General features: G+C 37.1%; 1 protein-coding gene across 1 annotated transcript in view; it reads left to right on the top strand.

Moving 5' to 3' along the window:
- Nucleotides 1-19,668, top strand: part of DYTN (dystrotelin) — a 47,032-nt gene that overhangs the window by 9,681 nt on the left and 17,683 nt on the right. Inside the window, 5 exon segments of the mRNA XM_006921385.1 lie at nt 610-710; nt 4,938-5,009; nt 5,288-5,451; nt 10,584-10,695; nt 12,177-12,325. Coding sequence (XP_006921447.1) covers nt 610-710; nt 4,938-5,009; nt 5,288-5,451; nt 10,584-10,695; nt 12,177-12,325 — 598 coding nt within the window.

Here is a 19,668-nt window from a genome sequence, read left to right as displayed (position 1 = left end):
AGACACTGGTGATTATTATTCCTTTAAAGACTGGGACTCTCCTCACACTGCTGTTTACCAACTTCATGGTCTTCATCATCGTTGTGCCGGATTATCGAGGGGTTAAAATGGGCAAAGGCTTTCAGTAGTTATCAAATTATCTAGTTTGGGAAGTTTTCAAAATAGAAAGCAAAGAATCAAGAAATATAATGTTCCTCAAAAAGAACACACTAATCAAAAACAGACTCACAAATATAGAGGACAATCTGGTGACAGCCAGAAAGGAGCGGGGTTGGGGGGCTGAGAGAAAGCAGCGAAGGGTTAAAGAAGTACCAATTAGTAGTCGATAGATGGTCACGAGGGTGGGGAGCATGGCATAGGGAATGCAGTCAGCAGTAATGTAATGGCTAGGTGGAGAGCCAGAGTCAGGGGGGTCGTTTTATAAACTATATAAATGTCTAACCAATGTACTCTATACTTGAAACTAATAATAAAATAAAAGAAATATAACATTCTTTTTTTTCCCTTTCATACCCACAAATAAACTGTTTAGAATTCAAAGCACATACTCTTCAAAGACACATTGCAAGAAATTAAATTTAAGATTTCTTTTCCTCCTTATGTGTCTAGCTCTTTTTCAGCTCTATGCAGAAAATAACAGAGGAGGTTATGATTCTGGGGCACGCATGACTCGAAGGGTTTTGAGAAACCTACTAACAGATCTGCAGCAGGTAAATCTCTAATACTTAAGAATTCTCAGTTCATTCCAGTTATTAGTCACATTTGTTATTAAAGAATCTGATTTCTAGCTTACTACAATTCTCCAAGCACTCCCTCCCCTCTATAGCCACTGCTATAATCCGAGTACAGCCCCGATCTGTTCCAATTATTTCCTAGCTGGCTTTCCCAGCTCGAGCCTTCCCTCTCTCCCACACTATTTCCAGAATAAAACCAGTGACTTTTCCAAAATATACATGTTGCCCTCATGTCTAAAATTCTTCACTGGCCATTCACGTCTGTAGAATAAAGCCTGAACTCCTTAGCGTCATAAGCAAAGCTTTCATGATTGAACCAATCCTTCTCATTTCAAAAAGAGGTAAAATTGTGATTCTCATACAAATATAAAATGAACATGTGTTCAAAATTTGATTTTATTTATGCATTAAAAGAGGGCACCAGTAAGACTAGTTGAAAGCGATAATCAAATAAACAGACAAACCGAGAGATTAGGAATATTAAAATGCCTTTGAAGGTGGCTTTTGGGGGAAGGGGAGAATTGTTCTTCAACCAGAACAGAATTTATTTGCATGTCTATAGATAAGAATTATTTGCATTTTGATCAGTTTTATACATGGTAACTTTAATATCTACAGTTGTAAAATAGCCTTGTCAAATACAATGATGTATATCTCCATAGATTCAGATAATCTCCATTGAAATGATATCTAGTGGTTTCTTTTGCTTATTCCACAGTGTTTAATTTTTCTTTACACTCCTTATACCCTTTTCACTTCTGCATATCAAAATCCTTACTTTGCCAACACGTGCCAAGTTTCCCATGTCTGACTTACGCAGTTCCATTTATCTGCAACACCTTTCACTTGACAAATACAGTTTATTGTTCAAGGTCATTCAAATATAGTCATCTCACTAAAAGCTTTTTTAACTCCCTGTGCATAATTTTGTTGTAGTACTTGTCAAATTTTGTTGCAAATTATAACCTAGATATATGCTTTCCCCACTGGGCTGATTCTCAAGGACAAGAATAATATCTCATTCATGTTTCTCTCTCCAATGGTTTGAAAACTGTGCGGCACTAAGGCCTTCAACAAATGTTTAATGAAAGCATAAATGAAATGCAATGCTGACTACTCAAATAGTTAAGATTTCCATGATTTCTTATGCTTTAAAAATGTACAAATTTAGTATTGTTACCCTCGTTCTGAGGGTATCTCTATTCTTCTTCCAGCCTCTGTGAGATCTCCACACTCGGTTTTCTACACTATGAAGCCACAGTAACTTTCTGTCATTTTTCTCCTGAGTCTCAGCTGTAGGGGAGGGAAAAATAATTTCTGACTAGGACCCTAGCCAGAGATTATTTAGAAATTACTTCTAAATTAAACTGGCAAAAGACAGATTAACAAGAGAAAAACAAACAAGTTTACTAACATGTATGGCGCATACACATGGGAGTTACCCAGTGATGAATGCTTTCATACCACCTTAACCTAAACAAAAGGAAAAAGGTGCTGGGCTTCTGAGTCGGGGAGGCAAATTAGGAGAAGGTGACCAGAGAAAGTGTGGTGAACAAAAGTTATTTAGTAAGGTGAGTTATTCAGATCTAAGTCTGTGTCTCCTCCATTGATAATTGTTCTTAAGAGTTCTCTTCTTCATGGTAGAGAGAGGAAAACACCTGACAAATGAAAATTTCCTTTCCAAATATATATGTTCTTTACCCCCCAAAAAACTTGTGCCCTATTTTTAGAGCTCTTCCTGCATCTCCTGGTTCTCAATGGCTTTTAGCTTAATAATTCATATGTCAAAGAGACATATTTTGGGGTGGCACATTCTGGTACCCTTCAGGATCAGAGATTCTGAACTGGATATAGCCATAATGGGGGTAAGGAATACGTAAGGAAGGAGATGATCAGAACTGTAGGGCAGGGGGTATGGTTTGGAAAAACCTATCCCAAATTACCTCTGTTTTGCTTTGATCTTAGTATTAATATTTTATGTTCCTATTGATCATAATAATTAATGTTTAATTTATTCTGGAAGTTACGAACAATATTTAAAGTGTTTGTATTTCTTAAAGGAGTAATGATGTTGTATATAAATTTATAAGGTTAAAAATTGGGCGAAGTTATTTCAGCTGTTCGGTGGTAGTTGTAGCACATGGGTCCCGATGCCCATTTTCTGCTAACTCTCTAAATTTATAAGGTTAAAACATCGGGCGTAGTTATTTCAGAGCTGTTCCGGTGGTGGTCGTAGCACATGGGTCCCGATGCCCATTTTCTGCTAACTCTCAGGCACGTCTCAAGGAGCTACCGTAGCAAAGGCACTGACGGCACTACCCCGACAATCCCCACATCTCAGGACTCGAGCTGGTGGGGAGCCAGGGAAAGCGGGAGACCTGTCGGTCCACAAACACAAACAGACTTCTAAGACCGGCCTATGAGGGTGAATGTGGTGAAAGAAGATGGACTGAGGACCATTTTCCTTCTCCTGTCCAAATCCTTGTGCTTGCTTCCTGACTACTGCAGCTGAATTCCGGTGAGCACACCATCCAACAGGCCCCCCAAATCTGCCCTTGTTCCAGGCTCAGCTGAGGTCAATGAGCTGCTGAAATGGCAGCTCCCGCAGAGCTGTCTCCCCCAATGCATTAGTATGCGCAAGAGAATGCTGTTAGGAAGGTGGAGATTTGCATAGCAAATTATCATCCCATTGACTTCCATTAAGAACTCAGAGATAGAGTCCCATATAAAATTCCAGGTCCCACTTGGCGATGCAAACCCCTCCCTCGAGAATCCTAATTATCATTTCAAGTGGTGTTCTGCCTGCGCCAGCGTGTCATCTAGCCGTGTTTAATTCTTCCACAGAACACCTGCAAGAAATTAGTCAAATGAGCAATTAATCTACAAAATTTTTGTTCACATGCTTAGAGCCAAAAATGTAGGTTAAAACCCACTACGGCAGTGAATTTTCTTTTGACTAGTGTCAGAATCACAGAGCTGGCAGGTCAATGTCAACCGATACACTTCCCTTATTTCACAAATTAGGTTAACCCCCTTTCCTAGGGCTCAAGGACAATGTCTAAATAAGTGATCCAGTTAGTTCACTAGCATTCACAGACCAATGTATGGATAATGAGTTATTTTTTCAGACAAAGGCAAAATAACATAGGGAATGGTTACTTATGTTTGGCTGGTGATGGGGTTATTATCAATTTAAAGTACAAGCCATCTTGTCACTATAAAGCAAATGTTTGTTGACTTCTGCCTGGCTAATTGTCAGCAAAGTGGTTCTAAGTGCCACTTTCCTGATTAGAAGAATGTTTATTCGAGTTGATGGACTCAGCAGGGGGTCTTTGAAATTACTTCTGAGTTTGCAGGCAATGCCTGCTGACAAGCTGTGCTGTAGAAGATGTCAGACTGAAATTAGGACCCCACAACCAAATGGGCATAAATGGAGGTGACAGGTAAACATAAATGTGCATATAGATAATGTCAGAGCCAAGTCCCTGGCCATCTTGGCAGGCATGAGGGATCCTATGTCCCTTAGCTAAACTCCTTATGGTAACTGTGATTGAAAGATGGAAACTATTGAGTGAGATTGAGCCATTGGAATAGATGTAAATTTGGAATGTGGCAGAGCTTTGTAAAAACCCCCCAACAGAGAAGGGAGTCTTGAAATGAGATCTCAATTCTGTAGCTAACTCGCTTTCATTCATAACCTTGACCAAAATGTTAAGTCTCAATCACCTTTAAACAAGGATAAAGATTACTGCCCTATCTCAGAAACTGGCGTTTGTGAAAATGAGATGATATGAAAGTGTTTGGAAAGGCTGTTCTTAAAACTACTCTAAATTTTAATACAGTATCATTATTATCTGTAATTCATAGGTAAACAAGGGCCGACAAAGGTTAAATTAATTTGACTGGGATCATAAGAAACAACAGAAGCTGTCGCTTATTGCTCCAGCTGCCAAACTTTCTTCCTCCTCTCCTCCCTCCTCCTGACTCCACTTCCTCTTGCTTATTCATCTATTGTCTCTATTCATACATTGCACAAAACCCACACTTTTCTTGTTTGCTTAGATTAAGACAGTTCATCCAGTCTCAGACACCAATTCTTGTGACTCCATGATTGTAAGCACCACCACTCAGGAGTGCTGATGTCGGCGTCCACATGTTTTTCCATTTTCCAACAGCTGATGTGGGATTTCTTGCCTCTTGCAGATCCCAACTGTCGTGGGTGAGAGTCGTGCTCTGTGCTCTGTGGAAAGAGCTACACGTAGCTGTTTCCAAGGGGTGAGTGCCATGCAAATGACCCTGGGAGCTGGGGGGGCGGGGAGGGCGGGGTGGTAGACACAGTTGCTGGCTGATTTAAATTACAGTCCTGTACTCCACACGACACCCCAGGTAACTTAATTGAGGAGGTCAACTTGCCTGTGACTTTTCGTGTCATGAACTTTTTCAGCAGAGCTGACAGAAACAGAACCAGAAAAGAAGAGGAAAATACATTTTCATCAATAGTAGAGACCAACATCATTTCTAGAAACACATCAAAGTACACCTTTGTTTTTCAGGTGTTGAGCTCAGCAATCAAAGAAGAGAAATTCCTATCTTGGTTACAGTCTGAGCCTCCCATCCTCCTGTGGCTCCCAACCTGCTACCGATTGTCAGCCACTGAAATGGTCACTCACCCTGTTCGGTGTAGAATCTGCAGGAACTTCCCAATCACGGGACTGAGGTACAGTCACTCACCACTATGACACGGACAGTCATTCTCCAAATGGCTCTAGATTGTAATTGTATCTCTCCAGATTCTTTTTTTGGTCCTTCTCACACATCTGGAGCTCAGTTGAGGTTTTTTGGGGGGTCGGTAATTTCCTACATTAAGGATCCTGGTTGATAATAATTATTTTATTTTCTATGGTTAATGAAATATTAAATTCTTCAATTGACATCCACTCTAACCAGTAGATATTTTTATTCATGGAAGAGGAAAGAATTTTGTCTTTTGTTACTAAAAAAAAAAGAAAAAAAAAGAAAGAAAAACAACCCTTTAAAATTCTTTAGGGCCGCCCATAATAATAATAATAATAGTTTGCAGTTATTAAGTGTTACATGACTGTTGTGTGGTTCACATGGATCATTTAATCTACAACTTGTTACAGCTCTCTATGAAAAGTGGTACTATTATCCTTAATTTTCAGGGAAGCTAAATAACTTGCTTAGATTCACATGGTTAACAAGTGGCAGAGGCTGACCGTCTAAATCTGGAGTCCCTGCTTTGCAATCATGATGCTATACTGCCTCCCTGTGCAGAAAACTGAGAACATTTCTTAGACCTAAAGGAATGATCAGATTTGGTGGGAGCAGCTCAGGCCAGATCTCTCTGCCTAGAGGAAAGGGCATATTTGAAAGCTAGGTTTGGAAGTAGGAGATTCAGACCTTTCCACAGCTTTGAGGATGACAGCCAAAATCCCATCTTAGGGAAAGGATATCGTTAGTCTCCCATAAATAAAACAATAAGGAAGTGAAATTAGAGTTATTATTAAAGAGTTGGGGAGGAGAAAAGAAAACCAACAGGTCTAGGCCAAGCATGGGAGACACCATATCAAGGTGAGTGCACACAGGTGTCGAGGCTGGAGATGTGAGAGGTAGCTAGCTATAGGAGGAGAAAGATAATTTTCTTTCTACCCTTCTAAGTTCTTCTGGCTGGACTAATAATCAATTTAACATGAGATAGATTAACAGAAGAAAATAGCCGAATTTATTACTTACATACAGATAAGGGTTCCATAAGAATATGAAACCTAATGACACACTGGGCAGTTGAGGCTTATCTACCATTCTGGATCAAGGCAGCCGTCTGAGATTTCAAAGGGAAAGTGTAGGCAATTCACAGGTAGATGAGAAGGAGCAAACGTGTGGTCACCCAGAAGCAATAGAACACAGAGGGGACTCTAACCAACACACTTGTTTGGACCCTTCCTGTCTGCCATACTTAATTCATATGTGCTAAGGTGACTATGCTAGGGTTCCTTTTCTGAAGCAGGTTTTCCTATCTGAATTCCTTTAGACAGGTAAGGGGGAGATAAACAACAACAATTGCTTCTTGAGCTTTAAGTGTTTTCAGCTCAAAATAATCTGCATGCCAGGGGGGTTCTGGACCCCTCCACAGCTAAAACAAGTCAAAGGCAGGGATGGCCAGAAGGGGCAGGAGGAGTGAGGACTCAGGGCCTGGTTCCTGCTCCCCCAGTTCCTCCTCTCTCCCCATCTTCTTAAATCTTAACTAGTCTCAGACCTTAAACATGCTCCCCACAGATGTAAAATAGATCTGCTGACCCCACTAAAAACCTGGAAGTCAGGTTTTATTTTGCCGAGAAAATAAATTTGGTTTGCAAATAATTCTGAGGACACAATGAAACTTCACTCATGAAAGACTCTTTCCGAATAAGTAAACTTTAAACAACAAAACAGAACTGGACGGGACTGTTGAAAACCAAGTAAGCCAAACCAAAGAAATCTCCACACTACAATGAAAAATAAACTTTTAATTTTGGACAGTGAAGGAACATGAATGTTATTCACCATGTTATATGCATATTTTAATCATTTAACCAATAAACAAATATTAATTAAGCAGTGACTATGTGTCCAACACTGGGCCAGGTACAGAAGTCACTTTGCAATTATATAAAACATAACTTTTACATTGAAATGTTTTTTCAAAGTCTTTATGTATAATGTAAAGCAGATATTATTATTCTTATTTTATAAAGGAGTTTCAAAGAGTTTGAATGACTTGCTCAGGTCAGTCATAAAAATAGCAGAAGACGAAGGCGAGCAGTGCCATACTTAAAGTTTTAGATTATGTCCCTATATATTGAGAAGGAGGTTAAGATTCCTCACAGAAATGCCTCCACATGAACCATCTTTCCTCCTAGACATCAAGACCATATGTATTTTCATATATGAGGTATCTGGGTGATTTGGGTGAGGTCTTTAACCTCTTTGGGCCTCGATTTATTTGTAAGAGAAATAAGGAGTGGGTCTAATGATGCTTTAGGTCTCTTTTAGCTGTAACTTTCTGAATCTATTAGAAATTGCTCAAATGTATTACAGTAACCTTGAACCTGTTGTTTTTGGCTCTAGTAAACTCCAGCAATAGCCTTAAGGCTTTTAGTTTTAGTGAGATTAATAAAGCCATTTTAGAGCAAACGTGTTTGCAGACCTGGCGGTAGCAGGAATAAAATAAGGCTTGACCTTCTAAAGTAAGAGAAAGCATAGAAACCAGAGATTGCTCCTAAGCCAACTATTAAATTTTAGCAGGATGTGTCACATTTACGCTCTGTAATAGCTGTTTAGGGTTGAGATAATAAGATTGGGGGAAAAATTTGGTTCTCTGTTGCTAAAGGCATCAACAACAGACCAATCTCATTACCCACACTGCACCCTTTCTCATATACCTGCAGATAGTTCAGAGCCTAGAGGAACTAATGCAAGGTTAGGTCAACGTATTGTCCTAGGTGCGTCCACTGCAACCATGTGGTGACACTGGATAAAGCAGCCAGTACAGGTGGCTGATCGAATAATCCTCAATACTCTATTATATTACACATTTCACATAAAAAGTGAATGTCTTCTCAATTACGCATGTTGAATAATTTTCCAAGCTTTGTAAAAACTTTGCAAAGCAGAGTTTACCAGTCCCATTTTCCTGGTGAAGAAACAAAGTCATTCGTTGAACTTTATTCAACTAATGTTTATTGAAAACCTACCATGGACCAGATATCTTCCAAAACAGTGAGCTTAAGTTTCTATTTCAAGGGCACTCATACTGGTGGTATGTGAATTCAAACTCGAGCCTCCTGCCTCGGTGGTTAAAATGTCTGGCTCTTCATTCAGATGGTATCCCTGGGACAAGAGCCTACCTCTGCTACTTACCAAATAGTTGTGTAACTCTGTGCAAGGTGCTTTAACTCTCTCTGATTCAGGTCCTTCATGTGTAAAATGAGAATAATGATAGTAGCTTACCTTAAAGACATTCCATGTAGGTTAAATCTGTCAACACACATACACTGCCTGCTACATAGTAAGTGATTAAAAATGTTAGCTACTATTATAGCCATGCAACACTATTTATTAATATCGTACCAGGAGAGGAGGTATTGTGGTAAAGCAGTGAACAAGGACAGTGAGGGCTGGTCTCATGACACTTACATTCTCCTACTCTGCTGTCAAACTCTGGTCAGGCTCTCAAGACCTTTCGCCATCCACCTTGGGGAGTTCCAAGTTTTTGCCCCTCTACTCCTCAGAGTTATCAGCAGGTCTGGTTGATCGATTTGCCCTACAGCCTGATTCTTCAGCGCAGCCCACATGCTTTATCCCTCCTTTTCTTTTCGTCCGAGATTTCCTTCACTTTAATCTCCACACCAGCATTCTATGCATAGCGTGAGCCTCACGTCTTCCATGAAAACTTTTCAGACCATACCAGCCCACAGAGATCTCCTGTCCTCTGTCCCTCATAAAACTTATTTTCTATGCCTCTCATTTGGCACATAATTACATATTCCCTAACTTTGCTAGTTAGTACCTCAAGCTTCCACGTCTTCTCTTTGCACCAAGATATGAAATTTGAAGAGCAATAGGATCTTGTTATATTTCTTCCCTTTTTTTTTTTTTGGTAACTTTTAAGACAGGGTTTGAAAACTTCCATGCTTACAGGGGCAAGGCAAGCAGTACATAAGTGAGAGAAGCATTTTTTTTTTTTTTTTTTAACTTTTAAGACAGGATTTGAAAACTTCCATGCTTACGGGGGCAAGGCAAGCAGTACGTAAGTGAGAGAAATGGGCTGGCTGGGACTGTGGCTAGTTAGCTGAAAAGTACATCTGAAAGGAGTAGCTGTCACTTTGCCCTCCCCGACTGTTGTCTCTGATGAGACGGAGCTTTATGCCACATACGCTGAAGTTGGAGAAAAAAATTAAAATATCAGAATAAAAGTATAGATCGCCAATCTTTTACAGACAAACAATATGATCCCACTCCAATATCCTTAAAACTTATGAATTCATGACTATGGTCTCACCAGCCTTCCTCTGATATCACAGTATTCCCTGAATGTTATAAGACACCCCTCCTCACCGGAATGTCTCAAGATCCTTTCTTCTCCTCCTGACCACAGGAGATTTAAGGTTATAATTGTTCATAAAAGAAAGCCTGCAATATCGGTGTGTTAAGACACTTGGGTGTATCACTCCCTCCCTGACACTTTGGCTGGAGAGGAACTCCCCTTTATTCATGTTTTTTCTATCCTGCAGATAGACTTCTAGAAAATGACAAGTTTATTTTAAATTCTTTATTTACAGCTTTATTTTCCTTAACATTATGCAGGAACGCAGGTCCAATGTCATCATATCTTGCAAAAATTTTAGAGAGCTCAGAGTTCAAACTTTATTAAAATCTCTCAATTCTTTTTTTAAGTTGGCAGCTAAACTCAAAATATTTGAATGTTTTGTACAGCTACACACAATGTGGCTGCAGACTTAAGGGTCTGTCTTAAAAATTGTAGTACACAAATATCGTGCTTGATTTTTTTTGGGGGGGGTGATGAATAAGACTTCTATACTATAGTTTGTTGGATAAAACTATATTAATATAATGCCATATTATCAAAATACTATCAAAAGAAGATTTCTTTGATTAAATAAGCACATCAGAGTCATTTACCATCCTTAAAGTTCAGAAAAACTTTATACTCACTTTATAGTTCAGACAACTCCTGTTTGTTTCAAGGTGCTATTCTCCACCTAATGTTGCTTTCTCTGCATCGCCCACTCGTAGTGATATCAGCCTCACTTCCATTGTTATTGGCAGATACCGCTGTCTGAAGTGTCTCAACTTTGACATCTGCCAGGTGTGTTTCTTATCTGGTCTTCACAGCAAATCTCACCAGAAGTCTCATACTGTGATTGAGCACTGCATCCAGGTAACATTTAGTCCAACGTACCGAACTATCGAATCATATCAGCATAAGCTACAGCAGTTTAAACACTTTCCCTCAGTAAAAGTACAGATTCCGCTCCTTCCATACATTATAATATTTAACACGAAGAAAGTGGCAAAGTCAACTTTAAGTAGCTCTCAATATAATATGTTGCCTTTACAGGGTAGATTTTAATAAAACATTTTGGAGACAAGAAAAGTCCAGAGTCCAGTCTGAAGCCATCGATCCCATACTGTGTACTAGAGAATATCTGAGATATGGGAGGTGTGAAGCTTTGGAATCAGACACAGGCTAAAAAGAAAAGGCTCTGGCTTCATAAAAATGAAGCAATAAGTCTTTTGGTTGCTAGTCCATTTGGGGAGAAGTTTTCTGTTTTTTAATATGTCTTTTCCAGAATCCTAAACTTCAAGCACTTTTTCTCTAGAGAAAATGATAAAGATTACTATTTCAGTGTTGACTGGAAGAGTATAAAACTAAGACTTCAAAGCTGCCTTTCAAATGTTTTTTTTCTTAAGAAAAATTTAAATACTCAGCAGGAGAATTTAGATCTTTCTAAAAAGAAAGAGAAATGGGATAGTAAATTTTAAACATAGAGTATTTACAATTTTCTAGAAAGAACACTTTCTTCTCATCACAAAGTCTCTATATAATAATCAGTTTCTCCGTACAGATGACATCACCCTCCAATGCCACAATAGATGTTGATTAACTAGCTGTGCCAAGGACAGTTTTTCCTTGTTTTTCCCTTTAATATGAATGGTCCACAATAGGCAAGATCCAGAATTACTGGATCTTGCCCAGTAATTCTCAGCAGGCATTGCTTTACTAAACTTTATTAACCCTGATCCTCAGGTTCACTGGCCTGTGAGCTTCCAGTTTCTAGTCAAAAAGCCTGGGGAGAAAAAGGGCTTATTGGTCTTAGACTGACACCATGTGGTCACTTTGTTATTACACGTTAGATTTCAAGTGCTGAAAATCTTTTAATAAAACATCTCATTCCTTCTTTGTTCCTTTGGCAGAGATTCTTAATATGGAGTTCATGGGTGAATTTCAGATGGTATGTGAATCCACTGAAATTACACAGAGTTAAATGTATGAGCATTTTTCTGAAAATAAATCCATACGGGTCACCTGATTCTCTAAGGAATATGCAACTCAAGTGTTAGCAACCATGGACTTAGCCCTCCTTCATCTCTTTAAAATCCTACATTACTGGGTTGCTCTAAGGAAGAATAGTTATTATGGAACTTGATGAATCTTTAATTTAAAAACTATGCTATGTGTACATGTGGGCAGAGAAAATGTGAAGAAATTCAGGTAGTAAGGAAGTAAAGTGATTTTTCTGAGAACGTAACCATAAACGAAATAATTTTAGAAACATTCGTGGTGGCCAGTCCACCCAAATAAGGAAAGAAAACCTGTTGAAACTGATCTGACACCCTTGGTAATGGCCATTCCAGCAGATGTCAGCGAAGGAGAATACAAAACTCCTCCTCAGGACCCTCAGAAACAACCTGCTCCAAGGGCGCTACGGGAGGAAAGAAGCTGCGAGAAGACAGTGACTGCTGAAACAGGTGAATCCAAAGGACATGGCTGACCATGCACGGGCCAGGTGAGTATCGCTGAGTGACAGTCCTGTGGAGTAATGGCCCAGGGCCTGGGTAAAAAGCATAGGCAGCAGCTTTCATAATGCCGATGATCCTAGGAAGGCAGGAGGAGGGGAAAGCGGGAGAGATTAAGATGCTTTTCCCCTGCAGAAATTACCTTTAATTTTAAAGTGAAACAAGAGGCGAAATGCCTTCAAGGGGTTCATCCAACCTTTAGAATTATTTCAACTAAAGGCATCGGACAGACACAGAAGAATTTTAATATTAGAGAATTTGAATAACTTCGTTTTACATTTGTACTTTTTATTGATTTCCTTTCAAAGCCTAATTCAGAATTAATACTTCATTAAAAAAAAAAAGGAAAGGCACTCAGTATCTCATCATTCACAGATTAATGCTAGTCCCATTTTAGTATTCCAAAACAGAAATTATGCTATAGATACAATTTTTCATTCTTCTTTTCACCTGTATTAAATGGAGAGCATTTCTCATGCCATTCGTTTCCAAAATGTCATTTTTAATGTCCTCACTCTTATCTTTATAAGGAAGTGCCATAATTCACAAATAATCCCTTAACATATTTATTATTTTCAAATTTTCCCCCCTAAATTCTGTTGTGAACATGCCTAAATATATATCTATCTTCCTATGTTTGTAACATTTTATAAAGATAAATTTACTCAAGTAAAATCTTGGGTCATAAGTTGTAAATTTTGTTAATTCTCATAATTCAGAATACTAAATTGTGCTCCAGAAGGTCATCCCAAGTGTACCCTACCATCACAGAGATGTGAGGCCACTCATCACATATCTGATCACTAACTCAAAGGTGACTTTCAAAAGTCATCTTAATTTTTGAAATAACCATTTCTTCACAATTTAAAACTGCAGAAAGTAAAGGAAAGAGATACTGTTCCCTTGGGTTTATAATCATCAAACATTTGGGGAGGAAAAAATACCAGAATTATTCCTTTATTCCCATTTTTATCTACTGGGAGTAAAAGAAGAGATCAGTTTAAATTGGTTTATTTATTAATTTCTTTTGTAATTCTCTAATTTTTTCTCAGATATACACCAGCATAGTTCCATCTCAATCCCAGATTCTATTTCGTGGTCATTTTGTCACTTTATAATTTGGTCTGATTTAAATATATTTTTAGGACTCTTCAAAGGAAAAAGTACATATTAACTTTGCAATTAGATTCCATTCATTATGCCTATGTCAATTTTACCTATCAGGTTGTTATCAATATATCCTGAAAGTTAGAGATTTTGGATATCATCTTGATGTATTTCTTTCATATAGTACAAAGAATTTGAATTTAAATATAAAAGTAAAAATATCATGTTCTAACTCATTTATTTTCTTCAAGCCATTTCTTTCATCTTTCTCTAACAGAGTAACAATAAAATATGTCGATTAGTCATCCAGGTTTATTGAATATTTGAGGTCTTGTTTAAATTCCTACATTCTCATAGTTAGAACATGAACACATAGTCTTATTCACATTTCTCTTCACTTAAGTATTAAGCGAAGCCAGATACCCTTCGCTAATACTTAAACCTTTACTTTAAAGAATTGGTACCCCTAGACCACTCCTCTGAATGGCTTGACTCTTCGCCTCCTAAATGACTGCAGAAGGTCTTTGCTCAAATGTCATCTCATCTTTAAGGCCTTTCCTGACCATCCATTTTACATTGCAGCCACTCTCTCCACTCCGGCACTCTCAGTCCTCCTCCCTTGCTTTATTTTTCATTAAAGCACTCCAGCAGCCTCTGACATTATATATTTGTTACTTTTATTATTATGTTTTTTTTTTTGTTTTGGGGGTGTTTTTTTTTGCTATAATGTAAGCTCCATGGTGGTGGGAGGAGAGAAACCTTATATATTGCTTTCAGCTGTATTTCTGGAATCTATGACAATGTCTGAATGTGATAAATGCTCAATAAATGTTTGTTGAATGACTGACTAACTGAATAATAAAATTGATGGATGCATGATGAAGGGATGGATAGATAAGGCAGATCAAGAGCTCTTTTAGAAGGAAGCATGAAAGAGAGTCAGAGGAGTAATTACATGGTCTTGGGAGAAGATGGTGACGTTTGAGCCTGAGACAGAGAGACACGGAAACCTTGTCCTCAGCCAATTGTGCATGTGACTCAGTTTTTTTACCTGATAATAGGGATAACCTGTTCTTTCTGCTTCCAGAGCAGTATTTGGAGAGATAAGAGGAGGAAAGTGAATTGCAAGCTCTATGTAAAGCTCGAGGTTCTTTAAATGTCAAAGTGATATACTCTGTCCACCTTAGTACAATAGAGTTGGTCCCCTAAGTAAAATTCTTAAAGAAAAAATTTCTAGTTTAGCCTAGATAGTTATAAGTTCAGAATTTCTGATTAGTTGCTGATGAAGGAAAACTGAATATGGAATATTGCTATTTTACAATGGGACGACAGGCAAAAACACATCTTTGATATCAATTGTCACATTAGTACTGGCCATCTTCTAAGAGATTAATGATTTTGCCAAGTGATAATATTAAATTCATTCATTGATTCAGCAAATATTCTTCATGGTAATAAGCCTCCCTCCTTTTGATGTGAATTCACTTACTTTACTTACAATGGTTTACACTGAGAATATTTTCACTTACAAAAACATAATTGAATGCTAGGTGCCAAATAACACCACTGTTATTAAATATTTTGGGAAGTTCTTGCAAACATAATAAAAAAGAAAATTAAAACAGTGGAAAAGAACAGACAAAATTACTTTCATTTGCAGCTAATATGATTGGGAATCCCCAAGAAAGTAACTCTATTAGATACTGCTAGAATTAATAGGCTTTGAGTGGTAGAAAATAAAATACATATGCATAAAGTAATAGCTCTTCACTGTACAAGCAATAGTCAATTAGAAATTTTATTCAAATTCTATTTACAATGTCTATAAAATTTATTTTAAAGAGAAACTAGGAATAAAAAAGCTAAAGAAAAACGGTACAAGATTCATATAAAGAAAACTGTAATGTTTCACTCACTACAGAAAATAAAACCTGAACAAAAGGAGAAACATACCAAAACACTAGCATAAGAATATACATGCTCCAAAAATTAATATGGTTGATCTTCATTATTTATTCCATATTTATGAATTCACTTACTCACAAAATATATTTGTAACCTCAAAAAGCACTACTCACAAAGTGCTGTTTTGATCATTTGCAGACATGCACAGAGCAGCAAAAAAATTTGAGTTGCCTGATGCCCAGCTGAGAATGAATTAAGAGATGCTCTTCCTTATTTCAGCCCTCATACTGCAAACGTGTGCTTGTCACAGTCTATTTTGTGCCATGTTTTCTACATTTCTGTTTTTGTTTGTGATTTTATGATCACAAATGGCCCCAAACATAGTTCTGAAATGGTGTCCAGTGTTCCTAAGTGCAAGAAGGCTAGTCATGAATAGGGTGGTCTCAGTAAGAGGTGACATTTGAACAAAGCCCTGAAGGATCTGAAGGAGTGACTCATACTTGTATCTGAGAAAAGCATACTACAAGTTGAAGAGACAGCCAGCTCGAAGCAGGAGTGAGCTTGGTAAGTCCAAAGAACAGCAAGGAGGCCAGTGTGGCTGAACGGAATGAAGGAAAAGACGTCGGGAATGTCCTAAAGGGGGCAAAAGTAGAAGTAAGGTTATGTGAACTGTTTTTCTAAATTTTCTTCTAATGCTTCTATTTTTATTTCAATTTAAATTTTCAATTCATTTGAAATTTATTTTAACAAATGTGTAGCTTTGCTTTCTTTCAAATAAAGAGCCAGTTACTCTTTTTCCCACTTAATTAAAATACCAACTTTGTCTCATAGTAGTTTTCCTCATTTACTTGCACCAATTAATAGAATTTATATGCTCAGCCTTAGATCCATGGGTCAATTCTTATATCTATACTAAACTATATGGACATGGTGGAGAAGCATAAAGTTGCTAGTGTCTGATATGGGGCAGACTAAAGAGATACAGTTTTGTGGAGGAAGACATGCTTAGATTGAGATGTCTCTTAGACAACCACATGGAGATGTTGAGTAGGCACTTGGCTATTCATGTCTGGAATGTGGGAAAAGGTCCACTGGAAATACACATTTGGAAGTTGTTGACATAGATGTCTTTTAAAGCTGTGAGATTGTAAGAGACCACCAAAGAGAGAGAGTGTAGAGAAGAAAAGAGAATTGAGGAATAAGCCCTGTGATATTTCACATTACAAAGTTGGAAAGAAGAAGAAAAACCAGCAAGGGATACTGAGAAAGAGTGATGAATGAGGTGGGAGGAAAACAAGAAAATGAGGAATCCTGGAAGACAGGTAAAGAAGGTGTTCCGAGAAGGGCGTGGTCTCCTGTGTCAAACACTGATGCTAGGTCAATAAGAATTGACCTTTGGATTTAGCAATGAGGAAATCATTCCTGATCTCAAAAAGAGCACTAGAGGACAGTGATAGTAGAAAATAAAATCATTCTAGAGGCAGTTTAAAAGAGAATGAGAGATGAGGAATTGAAGATACTAAGTAATAATTTTTTTCAGGCACTTTTACTGTACAGGGAGTGAAGAGATAGTCAAGGTGGTAGAGTGACTGAAGAGAATGTTTTGTTATGATGGAAAAAATAATAGCGTGCTATTATACTTAAGAGAATAAATTTGTAGAGAGAAAACTTGACAATTTAGTGCAAGAAGGGAGAATTATCAGAGCAATGCCATTCAGCAGTCAGGAGGGAATCGAATCTAGGTGCACATGTGGAAGGAAAGGCTTTGGAAGAGTGGTGTCTGTTCGACATAAAAATAAACACAAGATTTGGCCCTTAATCCATTTTTTGGAACTCTATCTTACAGAAATAAAAGCATCACTACATAGTAAATAGGGATAAACATTGTAGCATTGGAGGGCAGGGCAACAAATGAAAAACAACCTAAGGGTCCACTGGTAGGAAAATGGTAGAACATATATGATACAGACATACAACAGAACATAATGAATCTGCTTAAGAACAAATTTTAGCACCAATCTATTACACTAGAGGGCATTCATCATCATACATTAAGAGAAAGGGGCAAGTGGCAAAATAATGTGTATGGAATGATGCCATTTTTGTTTCAAAACAAATTTAGTGTGTATTTTGATGTTTGTAAATATTTGTATGAATACAGAAAATGGTGTTGAACAGCCCCAAGGTATCAAAATGATCTCAGATGGGATAGGAATAGAGTGTGTCATTCCGAAGATGTGTGACAAAGTTACGGGTTACTCTGTTTCTTTACCCTAAAATGCCCACCCCTTAAATACATAATTAAATGTACTACAGAATAATTACTTCTTTCCCCGTACTCTCATTGCATTCTGTAAAAATAATCACATTATATCAAAAAATGATTATATAATTGTCTATTCAGTAGACGTGAACTCTCTTTGAGCAGGGAGTTCTCTGCTTTCTCTAAAAATCTTTTTTTATCTGCAATAACTCAAGATGGTAAGATGCTTAAAATAGTTTTTGAATAAAAGTAGGAAACTAAATGGAATTGTATTAAATGGAACATGCCTGACTTTAAACTAGTTTGCTAAATTCTTTGTCCTTTCAGGTATGACATAAACACACACCTATGCTTGGAATCCCTAGTATCTGACCTAGTCAAGATGGCCTGGGGAATTTTCTGCTGTCATTCCTGAATTTCTTTGCCTTCTCATTTCTAGATTGTCAAGAAGGGAGGTGATGGAATTTTCATTTTTCTTATTGGCTAATTGGCTCTCCATCAACCAAGTAGTTGGAAAAGAGCACAGAAAAAAAGTCATGCTAATTTATTACTATTTTTTGGATAGTAAATTTAGTATCTGGTTTAACATTTTCTAAAAAGACTCTCCTCAACATCATACCTGATCGTTAAAAATTATTACAACTTCTCAAAAAAAAAAAATCCCTATTTTATAACAGGCTCTCCATTCAGTACAATAGCTCTAAAGTACCAATGTATGTGAATCCAATCGGACCAGTGGAAACAGCAGCTGCAGAGGCCTCCAAACAAATATCTCAAAAGATATCCCAGGCTCAACAAACTGATGACAGCAGCCTAAATCACCAGGTGAGTCCCCTTAAAGGGAAAGGAACTGTTATTAAGGCATGACTAACTTGGACCATTTTGTCATGATGGCAGTGGGATTTGGTGAATCATTCTTCAGTTTAGAGAATATTTTCAAGATGTTAATATGATCAAGGAAAAATCTAGGAACATATTCTTTAAAATAACTTTTTATCTCCAGTCATAAAGTACTACATATTTATTATGGAAAACTTGGAAAAGTCAGAAAAAGAGCAATGAACAAAAAATTTTAAATTATAATGAGTGCATATATAACCACTGTTAATATTTTGATGTACTTCTTTTCCTGCTCACATTTTTTAATATAGTTTATATCATACTCCAAAATTTATTGATTATCTAATTCTTTATCAGAGTAAGTTACTCTGTGAGCATTTTCCATTGCCATTACAATTCTTCAAAAACCTCTCACTGGTTGTATAATTTTTATTTAAATGAACTTAACATTATTTAACCCCTTCTCTGTTGGATATTTGAGTTATTTCTAATTTCTGCTATAATTTAAAATTTCATTATTGAAATCCTTATATTTTGTTCTTTGTACATGGCTCCCAACTATTTCATTAGAATATGTTTCTTAAAGTGGAATCACTAAATGGGAAATGGGAACATTTAAAACTTTTTATACTTATTACAAAATTGCTATTTAGAATGGATATACCAAATTACAGTCACAGGAAATTCAAGTAACTATCTCATTTGATCCTTGCTAATATTGACTATTATCATATACTAAATTTTATTAATTTTATGAGCATAATATCTTACATTTGCCTTAATTTCAATTTCTCTGATGAAGAGTGAAATGAAACTTCATTTTCCCCCACATAGTTTAGAAGGCAATTGTATTTTCTCTTCTGTCGCTGTTCTCTGCCCATTTTTACTGATGCATCAGTTTGATTTATTAATGTATTTGAACTTAAAATTTAACTATCAGAAACCTGTCTTTATAGTTATTTTCTTTGAGTCTTAAATATAATGTGACTTGCTGTATAGGCATTTTCAATTCTTATAAAAACACTATCAATCTTTTCCTTTCTAAATATTTTCACATTTTTATGCTTGGAAATTTTTCTCAATTAAGAGATTAAATGACTCTTTAGCTGAATGTGTTTTAACATAGTTTGATTATTTTTGACATTTAACATTTAAATCTACCTTTTATTTTGATGCATGATAGGAAGTCAGGGAATTCCCCCTACTCCCACTTTTTAC

The sequence above is a fragment of the Pteropus alecto genome, unplaced genomic scaffold (assembly GCF_000325575.1).
Source record: "Pteropus alecto unplaced genomic scaffold, ASM32557v1 scaffold3, whole genome shotgun sequence".
Taxonomy (NCBI): domain Eukaryota; kingdom Metazoa; phylum Chordata; class Mammalia; order Chiroptera; family Pteropodidae; genus Pteropus; species Pteropus alecto.
This window is presented reverse-complemented; position numbering and strand designations above follow the sequence as displayed.